The sequence below is a fragment of the Miscanthus floridulus genome, chromosome 13 (genome assembly GCF_019320115.1).
Source record: "Miscanthus floridulus cultivar M001 chromosome 13, ASM1932011v1, whole genome shotgun sequence".
NCBI classification, from domain to species: Eukaryota; Viridiplantae; Streptophyta; class Magnoliopsida; order Poales; family Poaceae; genus Miscanthus; species Miscanthus floridulus.
Genome location: NC_089592.1, coordinates 57,388,336 through 57,405,907, shown reverse-complemented (window position 1 = coordinate 57,405,907; position 17,572 = coordinate 57,388,336). Strand labels below are relative to the sequence as shown.

The window sequence follows — 17,572 nt, the reverse complement described above, 5'->3', positions numbered from 1 at the left end:
TTTTTGCAAAAGTGGCGCTATGTAGACAGTTTCCGCAACGCTTTTTTACATACCCTTACAACATTGATAATATATAAAGTGTTGCTACATACCATATACATGCTGTCCGCGTATGGTCATCAACAAATGGATTCAATTTTATACTTGAAGTTCTTGAACGTATACGAAATATAATAGGAGTTAGACCAAGATGTTTTCATGTGGACACTGCACTGGTAATTGGTAACCAGCTGTGTAGCCTCATGGTACTTGTCTAGCAACACCAATGTGCCAACGGTGCCAACAGAAAAGATTCTCTAGACAAAAATAAGCACAAAAGGATATAAATTCAGAGCAAGGAAACCCATCACTATAGCCTCCCTCCAACCATATATACACCTCCCCTCATCGCTCCACTGTACCCTCCAACAAGTTGACCACTTCTCTTTTTCTCCCTCTCTAGCACATAGTGCAATCGAGCACACGTGCATCCCGAGCAGCAGCAACGTCGGGAAGCATGTCATCCCGTGGTGCCCTGCACATCCCCACGAAGAAGCGCTCTGGGGGAGGACCATTCACGACCAGGGTCCCCTGCAACCCAGAGACCAGTGTTGGTCTCCAGGCGGCCCTCGTAGAGCCCGCATCGGCGCACCTTCATGTGGCCGAGCCCGTTCACTGCAGTGCCCGTAGCATCACCCTGGCAGTGATGACGACCGACCGATGCTGCAATGGCTGCACTTGCAACACCCCCTACTGCACGATGACCAGCTCCCCTTTTTGCGTAGACGATTATTCTCTCTTTATTATGCAAGCTCTGCGACCGCCGCATGGATGACCGCATCATCTACATGTACATGTAAGCCTCGATTGAACTTGCCGCTTGTTCTTTCACATGTACTAGGCATGGCTGGTTTCAATCTTATTTTCCTTTGGAATGCAGGAGCATGGGGTTCTGCACAGAGGAGTGCAGGGAGTATTTTCTGGTGTACAGGTATAGGTTCACCATGGCGATGGAGGCCGAGGGCAGGAGGACCAGGAGCGAGGCAAGAAAGGCACCGGCGGTGGAGGGAGAAGCAGCTATCGGCTACAAGCGCATCTTCTTCACGTGTGTCGAGGTCGACTCGTTCCCTTAGGCTTAGCTTGAAACAACCAGGTCTCCTTGTCACATGCTAATAAAGCCCCAGCTGTAGTCAAATTTCTGTGTGACCTCTTGTAAGATGAGTTTGGTGAGAGTTAATAAGAGTTCACGGGTTTCAGTTCTAGCTAAGAATTTCCCAATCTTTCTTCTTTGTTACATCAATATATGAAAAAAATACTGTGTTATTGTAATTATATATGTTATCATCTATCACTCATAATACTAGCTGGAATTCAACTATAGCCTCGATTGAGCAGAAGTCTGTTAGGCATATAGACAAATTCTGCTCTAATTAAGCCAAACTTTACAGCCAAGCTTTCACATAAAACAGACTGTCCAAAGGTAACTGATGTTATCTCATGTTTAGAACGTTTCTTATATATATGCTTGTCGTACGTCACAACAACGAGCCAAGAAATCAAGTTGTAGCCTAGCTATCTGTGCTTTACACGTCTGAGCACAGTACAACTGGCTACCAGCACTAACTGGGTTTGTTGACTGTATACAAAGATTTTTTTCTATAAAAAAAAGAATGTCGAGTTTATTAAAGATTCCATATTTGACCCGCATCAGGTTGAAACTGGAAAGCGGTTCCACATATTCAATTAGCCTGGGCTTGTCTATTTCGTGTATAGGCCCAATCTCAAAATATAGTGCCAATAAAAAAAATATAGTAGCCTATTTCGGGTATAGGCCTTTGCTGGTAAGCACTGCGCTGGCCCAGCATGACGGCCGACACAGCCTTCGCTGGTAAGCACTGGTCCAGCGAGACGGCTGACAGTGCCTTCGTACGACCAGAGAGCATGAACCAGCGAAGGCTGGGTGCGTCTGGAGCAAACGATGGGAGAAGGACAGGGCGGCGTTGGCGGCGAAACAACGGCGGCGCCAGGTATTGCGGGTTCGTAACCGCAGCAAACATCGTGGTTGTTCGTCAGAAGTCGATGTGTGAGTCTCCGGTGGCTCGGATACTAAAAAATACAAGGGGGACATGGTGATCTATCCTAGTTTGGGATTCGGAGCCCTACGTCCAGCAATGAGAAGTTCTTCGTGTTAAGGGGCACCCAAATCTGAGGGTTATAACGGAGGAGATTGAGAGTTTAGCTGGGGATTGCTTCATGCTATCCTTCGGTTCATCGGAGTTCGTCCCAGCGAGTAAGGAACCGGCCTTCTCTAGCTGGGTTGTTAGAGGGGAACTGTCTTCTATTCTCCTATGGTGATCATCTCATCTCTGCTCGAGTCCAAGAGTCGCCAACCCTCCCCTTATATTTTGAGGAGGGGTCGAGCACAAGTCAGTTTGGAGTTTCAATCTATGGTCTACGTACGCTGGGTGCAGGAGGGTGCTGCCGTAGCGTGGATGGACCTCGGCTTCGTTATGTAGGGAGGAGTCGATGGAGCTACAACCGCCGCATGACACTACTGCCATCGCCTCGCACTTGACCGTCAAGGGCTGTCTGGTGTGGCACGATCTCCCCGAGTGAACCTTCTCGAGGTTTCCTTGGCTATGAAGGAGCCCTCGCCTTAGGGGCTGTCGAGTGGGCCCCAGAGCCCGCTGCCCCTAGAGTTGGTGAAGTCGTCCAATTGCGTCACGTCGATTGCGTGACCCTATCAAAGGATTGCCCGATAGAATCTCATGCCTGTTGAATGGGCATGCACTATGGAATCTCCGTACCTGCTAGGCGTCGGATGCTTGGTAGGTTTCCCATTGCTTAGGATGTCGATTCGTCGTCCGAGTGCTAGCTCGGGCCTGCTCTAGGTTGGAATCAGGCTCAAGCTGCCATTGCTCGGCAGCCCAAGGCCCCTGGTGAGCCCCCGCGCCCTGAGTAGTGGCCGTAGGCATGCTTGAGCTCTTCTCAATTCCTTCTAGAGATCTGTGAGATCGGTCGGGGGTCCATCGGTCAGCACCTTGCTAGACAGAGACTAAACATACCCCTATGTCTGACTTGTCACAAGGCTAAGAGACCCGTTGGGCTAAGAGGCGGCTCGATAAGGCCCGTCGCTGGAGGTGGTTGATGTTTTAAAAGACACTAGGGACCTAGAATATAACTGACCAAAACATAGAATATGCGGGAATGTGCCTTAGCTGTCACAAGGGCATTCTTGTACCCATGAAATGTTGTAACCGTACCCTATAAAAGGAGGATCTCAGCTCCCAATGAAATAGAGAGTAATCTTGTGGCTCGAAACCCTAAGCGTTGTCTCGGTAATCATGCCTCGGCACGTCAAAGGCCTTCACTCCCAGTAGAAGCCTTCGGCTGCTGGGAAGAGAGCTGTAGCGTTCTCTCTACCACTCTGTTGGGAGCCTCGATACCCAACAGTAGGCATTTTCCTCAAGGTGGCGTTACTGGTGATGAAATTCCAGTCAGCCCATCTGCCGTCCTGTGCAGAATACAAAAATGGAGGAAGGTCATGAATACAAGGATGAGGCAACACAGGGAGAGTGATCTGTTGGCCGACTGCTTTTGGTTTGGTTAACGTTTGTAGTATTTTTTTCTCATTGGCCTCTAGTAGGAGTTCCCTTTCTGTGTTTCTGTTTTTGACCGAACTTTAAGCCTCCCTATATGTTTTGGCCCTAGTTCTCGAGAGAGAGACAAGTGTAATTAGAGGCTACATTGTTTTTTGTTCTGGGTTATTACCGAGCCTTCTCATACCTATTTCTGTAACACCACAATGGTTGTTTGTGTTGCAAATGGAAATGGGGTTACCCTGGTTCAAAACATATTATGTCTTTCTGCTCTACTATAATGGGAATGAATCCTGCAACTGTGCCTATGCGCAACATAAACGATGCACAGATAGCAATAAATTTCTAACTAATTTGGAGGGCTTCAAGTAATAGTGTGTTACCGTGCAGGATCCCAAGCAGACAAATGCCCAAATTGAGAAGTAATTGAATTACAATTGGTCTCTATATCGCACCAATTTGGAGGCAGTGATGAAGGGAAAGGAAACCACCCACATGGAGGGAGGGCGACAGCGAAGCCACCTCCGCCATGGTTGAGTTCGTGGCACCGATGCAACACCAGTTGTCATCAAATAGGGACGAATCAGCAACGCCAAATCTAGCCAGCCGCCACTGCGCCATTGACGCCACCACCGCCGCGCCATTACCGCCACCACCATAGATTGGGACCCCTGCCACCATCGCCTCAACCTCGCTCTTCATTAATGGCACCGCACACTTGCTCTTCCTTGCTGGCACCATGGCCTTGTGCTCTTCCACCGCTGCCACGCTCCACTTGCCAGGGAGGAGAGAACTGATGGATTGGACAGGAATATATGGTGGCGGGATGGACTTTGGTGCCACGCCCCGCACGTGCATAGCTAGATCCCGCGGTCGCATCTCCTATGGACGATGACCCGTATAACACTGCTCCTAACGTCATGTTTGCCGGAGCCTGGGGAGCATGAGCCATTGTCGTTGCCTCACGAGACGGTAATGTCCTCTCTTTCTTTGTTGATTGCTGTTCACAAGGGTTCTTTTTTGCAAAAGTGGCGCTATGTAGATAGTTTGCACAACGCTTTGTACATACCCTTACAGTATTGATAATATATAAAATATTGCTACATACCATATGATAAATGCTGTCCGCATATGGTCATCAACAAAAGAATTCAATTTTGAACTTGAAATTCTTGAATGTATACGAAATATAATAGGAGTTAGACCAAGATGTTTTCATGTGGCCATTGCACTGGTTAGTGGTAACCTATGTAGCCTTATGGTGCATGTCTAGCTACACCAATGTGCCAATGTTGCCAACAAAAAATATTCTCTGAACAAAAATAAGCACAAAACGACATAAATTCAGAGCAAGGAAACTCCTTCAGTGTAGTCTCCCTCCAACCATATATTATATATACCTCCCCTCATCGCTCCACTGTACCCTCCACCAGTTGATCACTTCTCTTCTTTTCCCTCTCTAGCACACAGTGCAATCGAGCACACGTGCATCCCGAGCAGTAGCAACGTCGGGAAGCATGTCAACCCATGGTGCCCTGCACATCCCCACAAAGAAGCGCTCTGTCTCTGCGGGAGGGCCGTTTGCGACCAGGGTCCCCTTAAACCCAGAGACTAGTGTTGGTCTGCAGGCAGCCCTCGTGGAGCCCGCTTCGGCGCAGCTCCATGTGGCTGAGCCCATTCGCTGCAGTGCCTGCGGCATCACCCTGCCGGTGACAACCGACCGATACTGCATGATGACCAGCTCACCATTCTACGTCGACGATTATTCTCTCTTATGCAAGCTCTGTGACCGCCACATGGATGACCGTATCATCTACATGTACATGCACTACTGGAAAACCGAGATTTACCTAGTGTTTAATGGTTTGCCTAATGCCAATCGTCGGACACTAAGCAAATAGTTTATTTGCCGAGTGTTAGACCCTGGAGCACTCGGCAAAATAAAGGCACTAGGCAAAATAACGATTTGTCGAGTGTCGACACTAGGCAAAGAAATCCACTCGGTAAATGACCATTTTGCCTAGTGTCAATACTAGGCATACCATTACACTCGGCAAAGGTTGCCGGAGGGCAACCGCCGTTACCATTTTACCGAGTGTCTTCTGTTAACACTCGGCAAAATTAGAACTTTGCCTAGTGTCTCCTGACGACACTAGGCAAACTGGTCAGTTTGCCTAGTGTCTTACAGAGACACTAGGCAAAATATTTTTTCTTTTTTTGATTTTAGCTTCCAATTTTTTCTGTAGCTTTCCTACTATACCTTGACCAACATGTTGAAAGTTGGCACAATTTTATGAAATTTTGCTATATTTCTTTAGTTTATTTAATTTCTTTGAATTTTTTCGACAAATGCAAATTTGAACTGCAAGTGTGACGAATAATGGCAATTCATGAATGCAAAAATGATATTCATGTTAGTAAGTGTTAGTTGAGGCCGTATCTAGAAACAGACAAAAAATTTCACACATCTTCACGTCGAGACATGACCACGAACTTGCGAGCAAATAGTTTTTAAATTCTATTAAATGAAAACGGAGTCTGAAATTCATGAAACTTGTCGACAAGTCAAGATATCGCATGCGGGTGCCATGATAAAAAATTAAAAAGATTTCGAGCACATCGTCACGTATGATGCTTAGAAACCCTAACATCTCTTTTCCAGGTTGTGGCAGCTGGTGCTAATCGATCCTGTCCAGATTACTCGTGGTATCGAGAAAACAGCGAAAGCACTAGTTGAAGAACTACGTAAGTTGTCTAAGGATGTTGAAGATAGCGAGCTTGCAGATGTTGCTGCAGTTAGTGCTGGCAACAACTATGAAATCGGTAACATGATAGCAGAGGCCATGAGCAAGGTTGGTCGGAAGGGTGTGGTTACCCTTGAAGAGGGGAGGAGTTCTGAGAACTTTCTCTATGTTGTGGAGGGAATGCAGTTTGACCGTGGTTATATCTCTCCGTACTTTGTAACAGACAGTGAGAAAATGTCTGCCGAGTACGAGAACTGCAAGGTAACATGGGAAATCTGAGATATCAATTTGATTTTTTTGCCGTTTATTGCTTTCCTGTTTCAGATTATTAATGCTACTGTCTTTCATCTTCATTGTTCAGCTGCTTTTGGTTGACAAGAAGATCACCAACGTAAGGGATCTTATCAACGTTTTGGAAGAAGCCATCAGAGGTGCATACCCAATCCTGATAATTGCTGAGGATATTGAGCATGAGGCTCTTGCTACCCTTGTTGTCAACAAGCTTAGAGGATCATTGAAGATTGCTGCCATCAAAGCCCCTGGTTTTGGAGAGCGCAAGACTCAGTACTTGGATGATATTGCCATCCTTACTGGAGGTCAGCTAAACTTCTGTTCTAGAGCATCCTTATGATCATCTATGCTCCTTATTTATAAGCATTCTTCGTGTCTGCAGCAACTGTAATCAGAGATGAAGTCGGGCTGTCACTTGACATGGCTGACAAATCAGTACTTGGAACAGCCGCAAAGGTTGTTCTTACCAAAGAGTCGACAACAATTGTTGGTGACGGCAGCACCCAGGAAGAAGTGACTAAAAGGGTTGCGCAGATTAAAAATCTGATTGAGGTCTGACCTTTTCCTGTTCTCCTTGCTCATTTGACTTACTGCTCAGGTGAAAGTCTGAAACTCTGTTTTTATCAACCTAATTTGCAGGCAGCAGAACAAGAATACGAAAAGGAAAAACTCAATGAGAGGATAGCAAAGCTTGCTGGTGGTGTTGCTGTCATTCAGGTATTATCAAGTACATGGATCGCAAAGTTTGTGTTATTTGTTCAACGTTATTATCATCGATTCAGTGTTGTAAGTATGGTGGATAGCTGTAATTCATGTCTGGTGTTGCCTGACAGGTGGGAGCACAAACAGAAACTGAACTAAAAGAGAAGAAGTTGAGAGTTGAGGATGCGCTAAATGCAACTAAGGTAAGTTGTCAGAGTTATTAACCATTTTGTGCTACCAGATTTGTATTTGTTTCATGAGGAATACTTCCTCTGATCTAGGTTTGTTCTATGTCCAACCTTTGTAACTTTGACAGGCAAAATGTATAATAATATATAATCTTGAATTGAAAAAAAAACATACATTGAAAAAGTAGTTTTCACAATAGACGAATTTTGTTGTCAATCTATGTAAATTTTTTGATATTATATGGACCATGGTTAATGTTTAGATAGTTTACTTACAAAAGACCTAGATGGGCTTATATTTGTGATTGGAGGAAGTAAGAATTAGTCCATATTCTTTCCTGAAGCATTCTGCATTTTCTGCCGATTTTTCTTTTGGTTACATATCACTAAAATTGCTTCTTTCTCTTCACAGGCTGCCGTCGAGGAAGGTATTGTTGTTGGTGGAGGGTGCACTCTTTTGCGGCTTGCAGCTAAAGTCGATGCTATCAAGGATACACTGGAGAACGATGAGCAGAAGGTGAAAACATAATCAGTAATCCCTTAATTCATTTGAAGGAGGAGGCTACAGAGCACAGCCTTGCTATACTTGAACCATTGGGCATTCCGAACTGACATGCTGAACTGTCATTAGGTTGGAGCTGAAATAGTAAGGAGGGCCCTGAGCTACCCACTTAAATTGATTGCTAAAAATGCTGGTGTCAATGGCAGTGTTGTCACTGAGAAGGTACAGTTTGTTTGCCGAAAATCTCACGCATGAGTTCACGGCATGGATCTGCATCTTATGTAAAATGTTTACTGCACCAGGTCCTTTCTAACGATAGCCCATTTTCATTTTGCCGCGCTCGGCCTAGCCCACTCGCGCACAGTGAAATTGGCGCAACCCACCAGTCAGCGTGTCACCCAAAAGGCCAAAAACCTATCTCCGGTCACTCCCACCACCCAGCAGCCGCCACTGTCACCAGCAGCGCGCCGCATCTCGTCTCCACACGCCGCGCGGTCGACCTCGTCACCACCGCCGCGGCCGAGCTCGTCTCCACCGCCAGCGCGCGAGCTCTCGTGGGGCCTTCCCTGCCGCGGCCGCCGTCCTCGCAGTCGCGGCTGCCTACCCTAGCGCCGCGGCCATCGTCCGGGCCGCCATCCTGCTGCGCGCTCGTCGGTGTCGCTGTACTCGCCCGAGCCGCCGCAGCCATCGTCCCCACCCCCGTCGTCGCAGCCGTCGTCCCCTGTACCGCCGTCCACGAGCTCGAATACAGGAGCGTCCCCGAGCAGGTACTCGTTCTCTTCCCTTCCATCCCCATCCGCTGCTCCCTTCCCTTCCATCCTGAGTACATATGGCTGCCCTGCTCTCCATCTCCAGTCTCAACTCTCAAATCAAATCCGCAATGCCCCAATCCGATCGATCCTGCTGGCTATTGGAGTGGTGACAGGTGAATCCATGATTGCTAAATCGAATCCAGTACTCCAGTTTTGAGCTTTGCTTGACTGCTTCTCAATTTTCGATTACTAAATGCTAAATGGAGTAGGTCCAGGCGTCCAGCATCACTAGGATGGTATAGCTGGAGAAATTAATATGTTTTTTCACTAGCATTGTTATCCCAATTTCACTAGGATTGTTATCCCAATTTTTTCTGATTCGTATTTTTTTTTTCTAATTTTACATATAAAAAACCTTGGTGCATTTTTAGGTGAAATGGTTAAACAAGAACCAAGCTTTCATCAATTATATTATGACTTATATGGGACTGTGCTGGACATGATCTTTCTAATATATATGCACCGGGCTGACCTCACCGTATTGTAATTGCAGCTGCTCCACGTGTGGATGGACACCTTGGGAAGACATTTGAACGTGCTCTTGGCAGCAGCTCTACTTGTTTAAATCGGTAGGTTTCTGTTTCCCTAGCTGTTGCTCTCTCTTTTTCATGTTGTGGAAGTATGCGACTATTTCAATGGTTGTGATATGTTTTTTATTTCATATCAAAATCTGCTTGATGTCTTGCGTGAAGGTTGAACATGGATAAAACATGGATTGATGATAATAATAGGTAAAAACCAATACAACAACAACGTAGATGTAATTGCTTCCCTTGATATATATGTGTTTAGCGGCCATCGTGCCGTTGGTTCATTGCAGGTTTTGAGAATCTCACCGTACAGGGGAGGTGCTGCCGAAATTTTTAGACGTCTTAATTCGTTTTGTTTTTATTTGCAGGAAAAAGAAGGTGAGAAAGGAGCAGAGGCGACCCCGATCGTCTTTCTCACCGGTGTCGGTCTGCCTGCACCGCGTCGCCTCGCCACTGCACCGACCCTCCACGGCCCTGCTAGCCTGACTCCACCGCCACCTTAGGTATAACCCCTCTTTCCGTATCATGGTTGTAGATGGCGAAGCCCAGTTAGGCGTCTCCCGTTCGAAATACATACGGTTGGAGGTATGTAAATCTTTGCATATCGATAACCGTATGTGTTTTGAATTGTCCACGTTTTTTTGGACAGCCCGCGGCTGCGTAGATGGATTAGTTTTCATGGTCTGCTCCTATCCGAGATAGAGTTTCGGTATCACCTCCCTGTTGTTCTCCGGATACACTCTCCTTGTCATGACATGTATTTGGAGAACAACGGGTAGGTGCTGTCGAAATTCATTCTTAGATAGGAGTAGATCATGAAAACTAATCTCATCTACGCATCCGTGGGTGGGATTAGGACCTATCCTCACCTATTAGATGGTAGGAATACCGTGTAGATGCAATTGATGCTTATATTACTCGCTGATACATATGTTAGAGGATGGATGACCGTGAGTGGATGTACACGGGCCACAGAAGCAAGGTTGATTTCACCAAAGAATGGATGTGCAAAACGGTTGAGTTCTTGGAGTCAGCTTTTGGCGAGGCTGGTGGCAGACCTATTAAAGCTTTGTGTCCCTGCAGCAAATGTGCAAACAGAAAAAGGCAAAACAAGGTGAATGTGGGTAAACATCTAGTGAATAATGGGTTCACGCCGAACTATACCCGGTGGGTCCACCATGGTGAAGGCCATCGTATGAGAGAGGAGGTAGTGAGACCACGTCTGGAGGGTTTCGATGCTGATGCCGGGGTAGCAGACATGTTAGATGACTTTCACGAAGCACAGTATGTTGAAGGACGTAGGTTGGAGGAGATGGATGCAACAACAAAGGCATTCTACGACATGATGGAGTCAGCACAGAAACCCCTGCACGATAGGACAATGGTTTCTCAACTAGATGCCATTGGATGTGTAATGGGGTTCAAGTCCCAGTTTAGCCTGGGTCGAAAAGCCTACGATTGTATGTTGGCCCTCATTGGCAGCCTACTTCCTGAGGGCCACATTCTACCAAAGAGCATGTACGAGTCTCAAAAAGTGCTTCGTGCACTTAAAATGCGTATGACCAGATAGATGCTTGTCCGAAGGGGTGTGTCCTATTTAGGAAAGATCACAAGGATGCAAAATACTGTCCAAAGTGTGAATCCTCCAGGTACCTTGAGGATTACTCTGGTGATGGCCAGAAGAGGCAGCTTTCTATCCCGTTGAAAGTCCTTCGGTACCTTCCGTTCTTACTGAGGATGCAACGTCTATATATGACCGAGGAATCCGCGAAACAGATGAGATGGCACAAAGAGGGCAAACGATACAATCCAGACAAGATGGTATATCCCTCCGATGGTAAAGCATGGACCCACTTTGATCGCATTCATAATGACAAAGCTGAAGAGGCTCGTAATGTACGTGTTGCGCTGGCAACAGATGGGTTCAATCCTTATGGTCAGATGTCTGCTCCGTACACTTGTTGGCCCATCTTCGTTATCCCCCTCAATCTCCCCCCGGTGTCCTTCAATGACAGAACATCTTTTTGTCATTGATAATTTCTGGACATCCAGGAAATAACATGGGTGTGTACATGGAGTCTCTTATTGATGAATTGATCCTTGCTTGGGAGGATGGGGTATGGACATACGATCGGGCTACAAAGAGAAACTTTAAAATGCGTGTTTGGTACCAGTACTCCATGCATGTCTTCTTGGCATATGGGATATTCAGCGCGTGGTGCGTTCATGGGAAGTTCCCATGCCCAGTATGCAAGGCAGCTCTGAGGTTCATTTGGTTGCAGAAGGGTGGCAAGTATTTGTCATTCGACAAACATCGTCAATTCCTCCCTATGGACCATCCTTTTAGACAAGACATAAAGAACTTCACAAAAGGTGTCGTAGAGATAAATCCTCCACCACACATGATGACTAGTGCCGAGGTTCATGCTCAAATAGATGCTCTTGTGGCCAACGAAGGAGGTGGTTTTGTGGGATATGGTGAGCAACATATGTGGACACATAAGTCGGGCTTGACGAGGCTCCCCTATTTTAATGATCTTCTCTTGCCACATACCATTGATGTAATGCACACTGAAAAGAATGTCGCCGAGGCACTTTGGGCTACACTCATGGACATTCCTGATAAGTCCAAAGACAACCCTAAGGCTAGAGTCGACCTGGCAGCATTATGTGATAGACCAAATCAACATATGCGTCCTCCTAGAGGCGGCAAGAAATGGATAAGGCCTAAGGCTGATTTCGTCTTGAGCAGAGACCAAAGGAGAAAAGTACTTGAATGGATCTAGAGGTTAATGTTCCCTGATGGATATGCAGCGAATCTGAGGAGGGGAGTGAACTTATCTACTCTGGGAGTCCTAGGGATGAAGAGTCATGACTACCACATATAGATTGAGAGGCTTCTTCCAGCTATGGTTCGAGGCTTTGTCCCTGAGAATGTCTAGCTAGTGTTGGTAGAGTTGAGCTATTTCTTTCACCAACTGTGTGCCAAGGAGTTATCTCGAATTGTGATTGATGACTTGGAGAGAGCGGCACCTTTGTTACTCTGTAGGTTGGAGAAGATCTTTCCCCCCGGCTTCTTCTTGCCGATGCAGCATTTGATTTTGCACCTCTCGAATGAGGCACAAATGACGGGGCCCATGCAGTTCCATTGGTGCTATCCAATCGAGAGATGTCTAAAGGTTCTTCGAAAAAAATATAGAAATAAAGCCAGAATTGAGGCTTCCATTGCAGAGACATCCGTTCTGTAGGAGGTGTCAAACTTCACAACAACATACTACGCTGAAAACCTTCCTAGCATCCATAATCCTCCCCCTCGTTACAATGCTAGGGAAAATGAATCGAACATCAGCCTTTTTCGAGGGCAACTCGGAAGCGCAAGTGCATCGACCACCAAAGTGTTGCAACCTGAAGAGTGGCGTAGTATCATGCTGTATGTGTTGATCAACCTTGACGAAGTCAAGCCATACTTGGGGTAAGTTCTCAACGAACTTGATTCATAACGTCATCACTCATTGGCCAACCCCTTTTTGTCTCGTTGCTACAGGGAATTTCGTCGTCAAACCTGGCATCGACAAAGGGAACCTACCCCTCCGGAATGGGATACCCTTCTTAGACAGGGTGCTGGAAATGGGAGCTCCGACTTCATTTCTTGGTTCAAAAAGAAGGTACCATCCAATTTATCTTGTACTTTCACATTCTAAGTTGCTTGTACATGTGAAATATAAAACGATCTATCTTGCTCGAGCTTGTAGGGCCAAACCGATGCGTCCATGACGGCCGAGTTGAGACAGGTTGCCAATGGCTTTGCTTATAAGGTGAAGTCATTTACCAGTTATGACGTGAATGGATATCGCTTTCACACATCAAGCTACAAGCAGAGTCAGCCCAATCGAAAAACCACAAGTACTGGAGTTTTTACGGCCGGCCAAGATGGGGTCGAGTATTATGGAAGACTTGAAGAAATATACGAACTCAGCTTTCATGGTTGCAGGCCTCTTAATCCTGTTGTATTCAAATGCCATTGGTTTGATCCTGCAGTAACGAGACGGACTTGGGCTAGTCTTGGGGTAGTTGAAATTCGACAAGATTCCGTCTTACTAGGAGACGATGTCTATGTTGTGGCCCAACAGGCCACACAGATTTATTATCTCCCATACGCATGCCAAGACAAAGAGAATCTTAATGGTTGGGATATTGTGCACAAGGTATCGCCACACGGTAAACTACCTTTGCCAAACGATGAAGATTATACATTTAACCCAAACACATATGATGGAGAATTCTTCCAAGAAGAGGGGTTGGAAGGAAGGTTTGAGATAGACTTAACCGAAGCGATTGGAATGGAAGTAGACAATGAATGGGTTGATGCAGGCAACGCTGGAGACGAGGTGCTAAATGAGAAGGACTTACAAATGCTTGACCGATTACAGTTAGGCCAAGATAATGTTGACAACATCCCCCCTTCGGATAGTGTCAAGTATTTCGACATGATTGATAGTGATGATGAGACTTATGATCCAGCTAATCCCGATCATGAAAATTATTTTTAATACATGTAATAATATGTTATTTTGTAATTTTAGTTTGTTCCTTTTGCCTTTATGTAATTATGTTATTTCTAATACAACATTGTTTTTTTGTTTTTGATTGCAGGTGATTGATCAAAGATGGCGGACGGGCGTCAAAATAGGAGGGTCAGCTCGATCTACCAAAGAACACGCCCGGTAGACACCACTGCAGATGAGGACCTATCGATGCCGTCGCAGAGGAGGAGGAGGAGCAGCACCGGTCGTAGGAGGAGCAGTTGCCGCTACCGTAGGAGGAGGACGAGCGGGTGGAGGACGAGGAGGAGCGGATGGAGGACGAGGAGGACGAGAGGGTGGAGGACGAGGAGGAGCGGGAGGAGGATGAGGACGGGGAGGAGGAGGAGGTCGAGGAGGAGGCAGCAGCGGGTTCAGCTTCCTCTGATACGTCGAGTGTGTACTTGCGAGGTCTCGCGAGCCTCCCTACGCGGCCGATACCTTCTTACAGACGCCCTAAGATTGCACCCGACGGAGAAACGTAAGTAAATTAACATGTTTTCACTACTTCAAATGATATGTTCAAAAATCACACTAGAAGCTAACTATTATTCTTAATAACTTGTGCAGGGGCTGGATGGTTGTAGAGTCTGCAGGATGTCACACACGCAAGGTCAGTGGCATCCTTGGCCTTCTGGTCAAGGAACACTTCCCTGGCTTGGTCCAGTTCGCCGAGAGAGAGGAGCCGCCCTACACGTTTGCCCACTACGCCAACGCCCCCGATGCTACAGATCTGCTTGGCAGGACATTCCCCAACAAGGCGGAGCGGGTGAAGGCTGAGCTATGGGTAAGTCTTTCTCGCACTACATTGTTCAATACATCGCATTCATTGGATATTTTTTGAAATAATGAATGAATACTTCGTGTGTATATGCAGAATTTCTTCAGACTTCAGGAAGGCTTTGAGGACACGGCGGATGTGGTGCTAACCAAAGCATGTAAAAGACTCGTGAAGCAGCTGCATTACGAGGCACGCGTCCAGGCCATCATAACATACCACGGGTCCTACCTTGCAACGAAGGTCACGAAGAAAGAAGCAAGAGATATGGCACTGACCAAGGAAGAGTTCATGAAGGTAAATGTATTCGAACATTAATAATGTAGTGCTGATAGCTTTAATTTAACTTCTTATATGTCATATACTTCATGGCTTATAGGTGGTTCCGTGCTGGTGCTCCGGGGATCCCTGATGCTGGGAGATGATGGTGGACAAGTGGTTGGACCCCGAATGGATTGCCCAGCACAAAGCTTGTTGGGAGCGTCGTTTGCAGATGATAGGTGTACCACACCATCAACGCAACCGCAGCCTCAACGGATACATGCAAACATGGGTATGAGAATCTATTTTTTTATTATAACGTTGTATGTTGCATGATTTCTAATCATCTTGCTGTTTTTCTCGTAGTCATCGTCGCATGGTGGGTAGCCGGTTACCCAGTTCATGGCATATGCCATGGCCCACAAGGGCAAGGCGAAATCCGATGTCTCGTACAACCCGAATGACCCTCCTTCGGCATACAGCAACGCAACCGTCCATAGCCGTCTCAGTCAGTATACTGAGATGGCAAGGGCGGTCCATGGGCCAGAGTACGATCCGAGCGCCCATGACTTTGACGGAGAGATCGTCATGAGGGTGGAAGGTGGCAAGAAGCATGGGCGGTATTGGATGGGTGATGGTGTCATCGAGACGTCCTCTACTCCCACCCTCTCCTAGATCCGAGCACGGAGCACGAGCGCAAGCCCGGCCATACGTCCACGGCCAACCACTGCTTCACACCTTGTCAACGAACTCCAAGTAATTTCTGTTTTATTCGTTGCTTATTGATTTTTACATATCTTTGCCTTACTTTAACATTGGGGGTCAAATGTTGTAGGCCCAACTGCTAGAAGAAAGGAGGCTTCGCGAGGAGATGGAAGCGAGGGCGGTGGAAGAGCGGGAGGCCCAACGATAGAGGATAGAGGAGCTGGTGGGGTTCGTGTCCACTCTTGGCCCCGCTATGGGGCGGACCATGCCAGCTATCCTAGTCTTGCCACTTCCTCAAGCAGTGACTCCTGTGAGTACCAATATATTACTTATTATGTTCCAACTAGACATAGGGCACACTAGAAAAAATATGCAATCTCAAACATACAATATGGTGTTGGTGGTGACGGCGGTTGTTGTTGTGGTGTGGTGGTGGCAGTTGTGGTGTTCGGGTGGTGGTGGTGTTGGTGGCGGTGTATTGATATGTATGTTCTTGACGGTCATCGTGCCGTTTGTTTTCTTGCAGGGTTTGGCATCCTTTTATTGACGGTGTTGGTGGCGGTGTATTGATATGTATGTTCTACCGAAATTTTTTATTGACGGTATCCTTTTCATTTTTTTCAGCATCAATCGGGTGTGGCATTGAATCAAATTGGAGGGTCGCCGGCTTCACAGATTGGAGCGTCGCCGGCACCATAGCTTGAGCCGAATCAAGTGGAAGGGTCGCCGGCTTCACAGATTGGAGCGTCGCCGGCACCACAGCTTGAGCCGAATCAAGTGGAAGGGTCGCCTGGAGCATCAAACCACAGGCCTCTTCACCCTTGACAATCGTCGTGATCAGCTTGTTGTGAACTTTGTTAAGAAATTTGGTTGTGCACTTATAAACTTGTGAACTTGTGGCACATTTGGACTTTTGGTATGAACATGTGATATATGTGAACATGTGATTCTTATTTATGATTCATGTGATATATTTGTGGTGTTTGAATATGATTTATATTTGTGTCGCAAATGGAATAATTAAAAAAAAATCAGCTTCTGGTTACTTTGCCTAGTGTCAGGAGTCTGACACTAGGTAAAGGGGCCACACGTGGCACACCTTGGAACAGGCTTTGGCTAGTGTCAGAAAACTGACACTAGGCAAAGTAGGCAGTTTGCCTAGTGTCGGAGGCCTAACACTAGGCAAAGCTTGGCATATTTGCCTAGTGTAGATGACTTGACACTAGGCAAAGCTTGATATATTTGCCTAGTGTCAGACGCCTGGCACTAGGCAAACCTTGCATACTTTGTCGAGTGTCAGACCTCCTACACTAGGCAAAACGTCCGTTACGATTTCCACCGTCAGTGGAATACTTTTACCGAGTGGTGTTCTTGACACCAGACAAACACTTTGCCGAGTGTCCGAGGTTTGACACTCGGCAAAGTGCTCTTTGCCGAGTCTGCCTCTGCCGACCCTTGTTTGCCTAGTGTGACACTAGGCAAGCTGTTTGCCTAGTGTTTCTGGGTCTTTGCCTCGATTGAGCTTGCCGCTTGTTCTCTCTCATGTCCAAGGACCACATAATAATATATACCAGGCATGGCTGGTTTCAATCTTCTTTTCCTTTGGAATGCAGGAGCATGGGGTTCTGCAGAGAAGAGTGCAGGAATGAGTATTTTCTGGAGTACAGGTATAGGCTCGCTATAGCCATGGAGGCCGAGAGCAGGAGGACCAGGAGCAAGGCGAGAAGGAAGGCGCTGGTGGCGGAGGGAGAAGCAGCTCTCTGCTACAGGCGCATCTTCTTCATTTGTGCCGAGGTCGAGTCATTCCCTTAGGCTTAGCTTGAAACAGCCGTATCACCTTGTTGTCATCACTCATATAACTCGCTAAAATTCAGCTAACATCGACCAAAAGTCTGTTGGGC

At 46.7% G+C, this 17,572-nt stretch overlaps 2 protein-coding genes and 3 pseudogenes across 4 annotated transcripts; all 5 read left to right on the top strand.

The window, feature by feature from the left end:
• Nucleotides 1-496: 496 nt before the first annotated feature.
• On the top strand, nt 497-1,112 carry LOC136500992 (uncharacterized; annotated as a pseudogene).
• Nucleotides 1,113-5,095: 3,983 nt separating this feature from the next.
• LOC136500993 (uncharacterized) lies at nt 5,096-17,483 on the top strand. The gene is made up of 2 exons (XM_066496483.1): nt 5,096-5,403; nt 17,285-17,483. The coding sequence occupies exons 1-2, from the start codon at nt 5,096-5,098 to the stop codon at nt 17,481-17,483; spliced, it is 507 nt and encodes a 168-aa protein (XP_066352580.1).
• Nucleotides 5,959-9,850, top strand: LOC136501889 (ruBisCO large subunit-binding protein subunit beta, chloroplastic-like; annotated as a pseudogene).
• On the top strand, nt 8,426-16,620 carry LOC136500990 (uncharacterized). 3 transcript variants are annotated; one of them, XM_066496481.1, is made up of 11 exons: nt 8,426-8,772; nt 9,311-9,386; nt 9,510-9,548; nt 9,716-9,850; nt 14,001-14,408; nt 14,498-14,714; nt 14,805-15,002; nt 15,085-15,258; nt 15,333-15,722; nt 15,802-15,981; nt 16,296-16,620. In XM_066496481.1, exons 5-8 carry the CDS (start codon nt 14,203-14,205, stop codon nt 15,115-15,117), a joined length of 654 nt encoding a protein of 217 aa, XP_066352578.1. In that variant the 5' UTR covers nt 8,426-8,772; nt 9,311-9,386; nt 9,510-9,548; nt 9,716-9,850; nt 14,001-14,202; the 3' UTR covers nt 15,118-15,258; nt 15,333-15,722; nt 15,802-15,981; nt 16,296-16,620. The 3 variants fall into 3 exon arrangements, with proteins under 3 accessions (XP_066352578.1, XP_066352577.1, XP_066352579.1); XM_066496480.1 differs by lacking the exon at nt 9,510-9,548; XM_066496482.1 differs by lacking the exons at nt 8,426-8,772; nt 9,311-9,386; nt 9,510-9,548; nt 9,716-9,850 and adding exons at nt 12,721-12,819; nt 12,892-13,012.
• On the top strand, nt 10,288-14,004 carry LOC136501887 (uncharacterized; annotated as a pseudogene).
• Nucleotides 17,484-17,572: the final 89 nt, after the last annotated feature.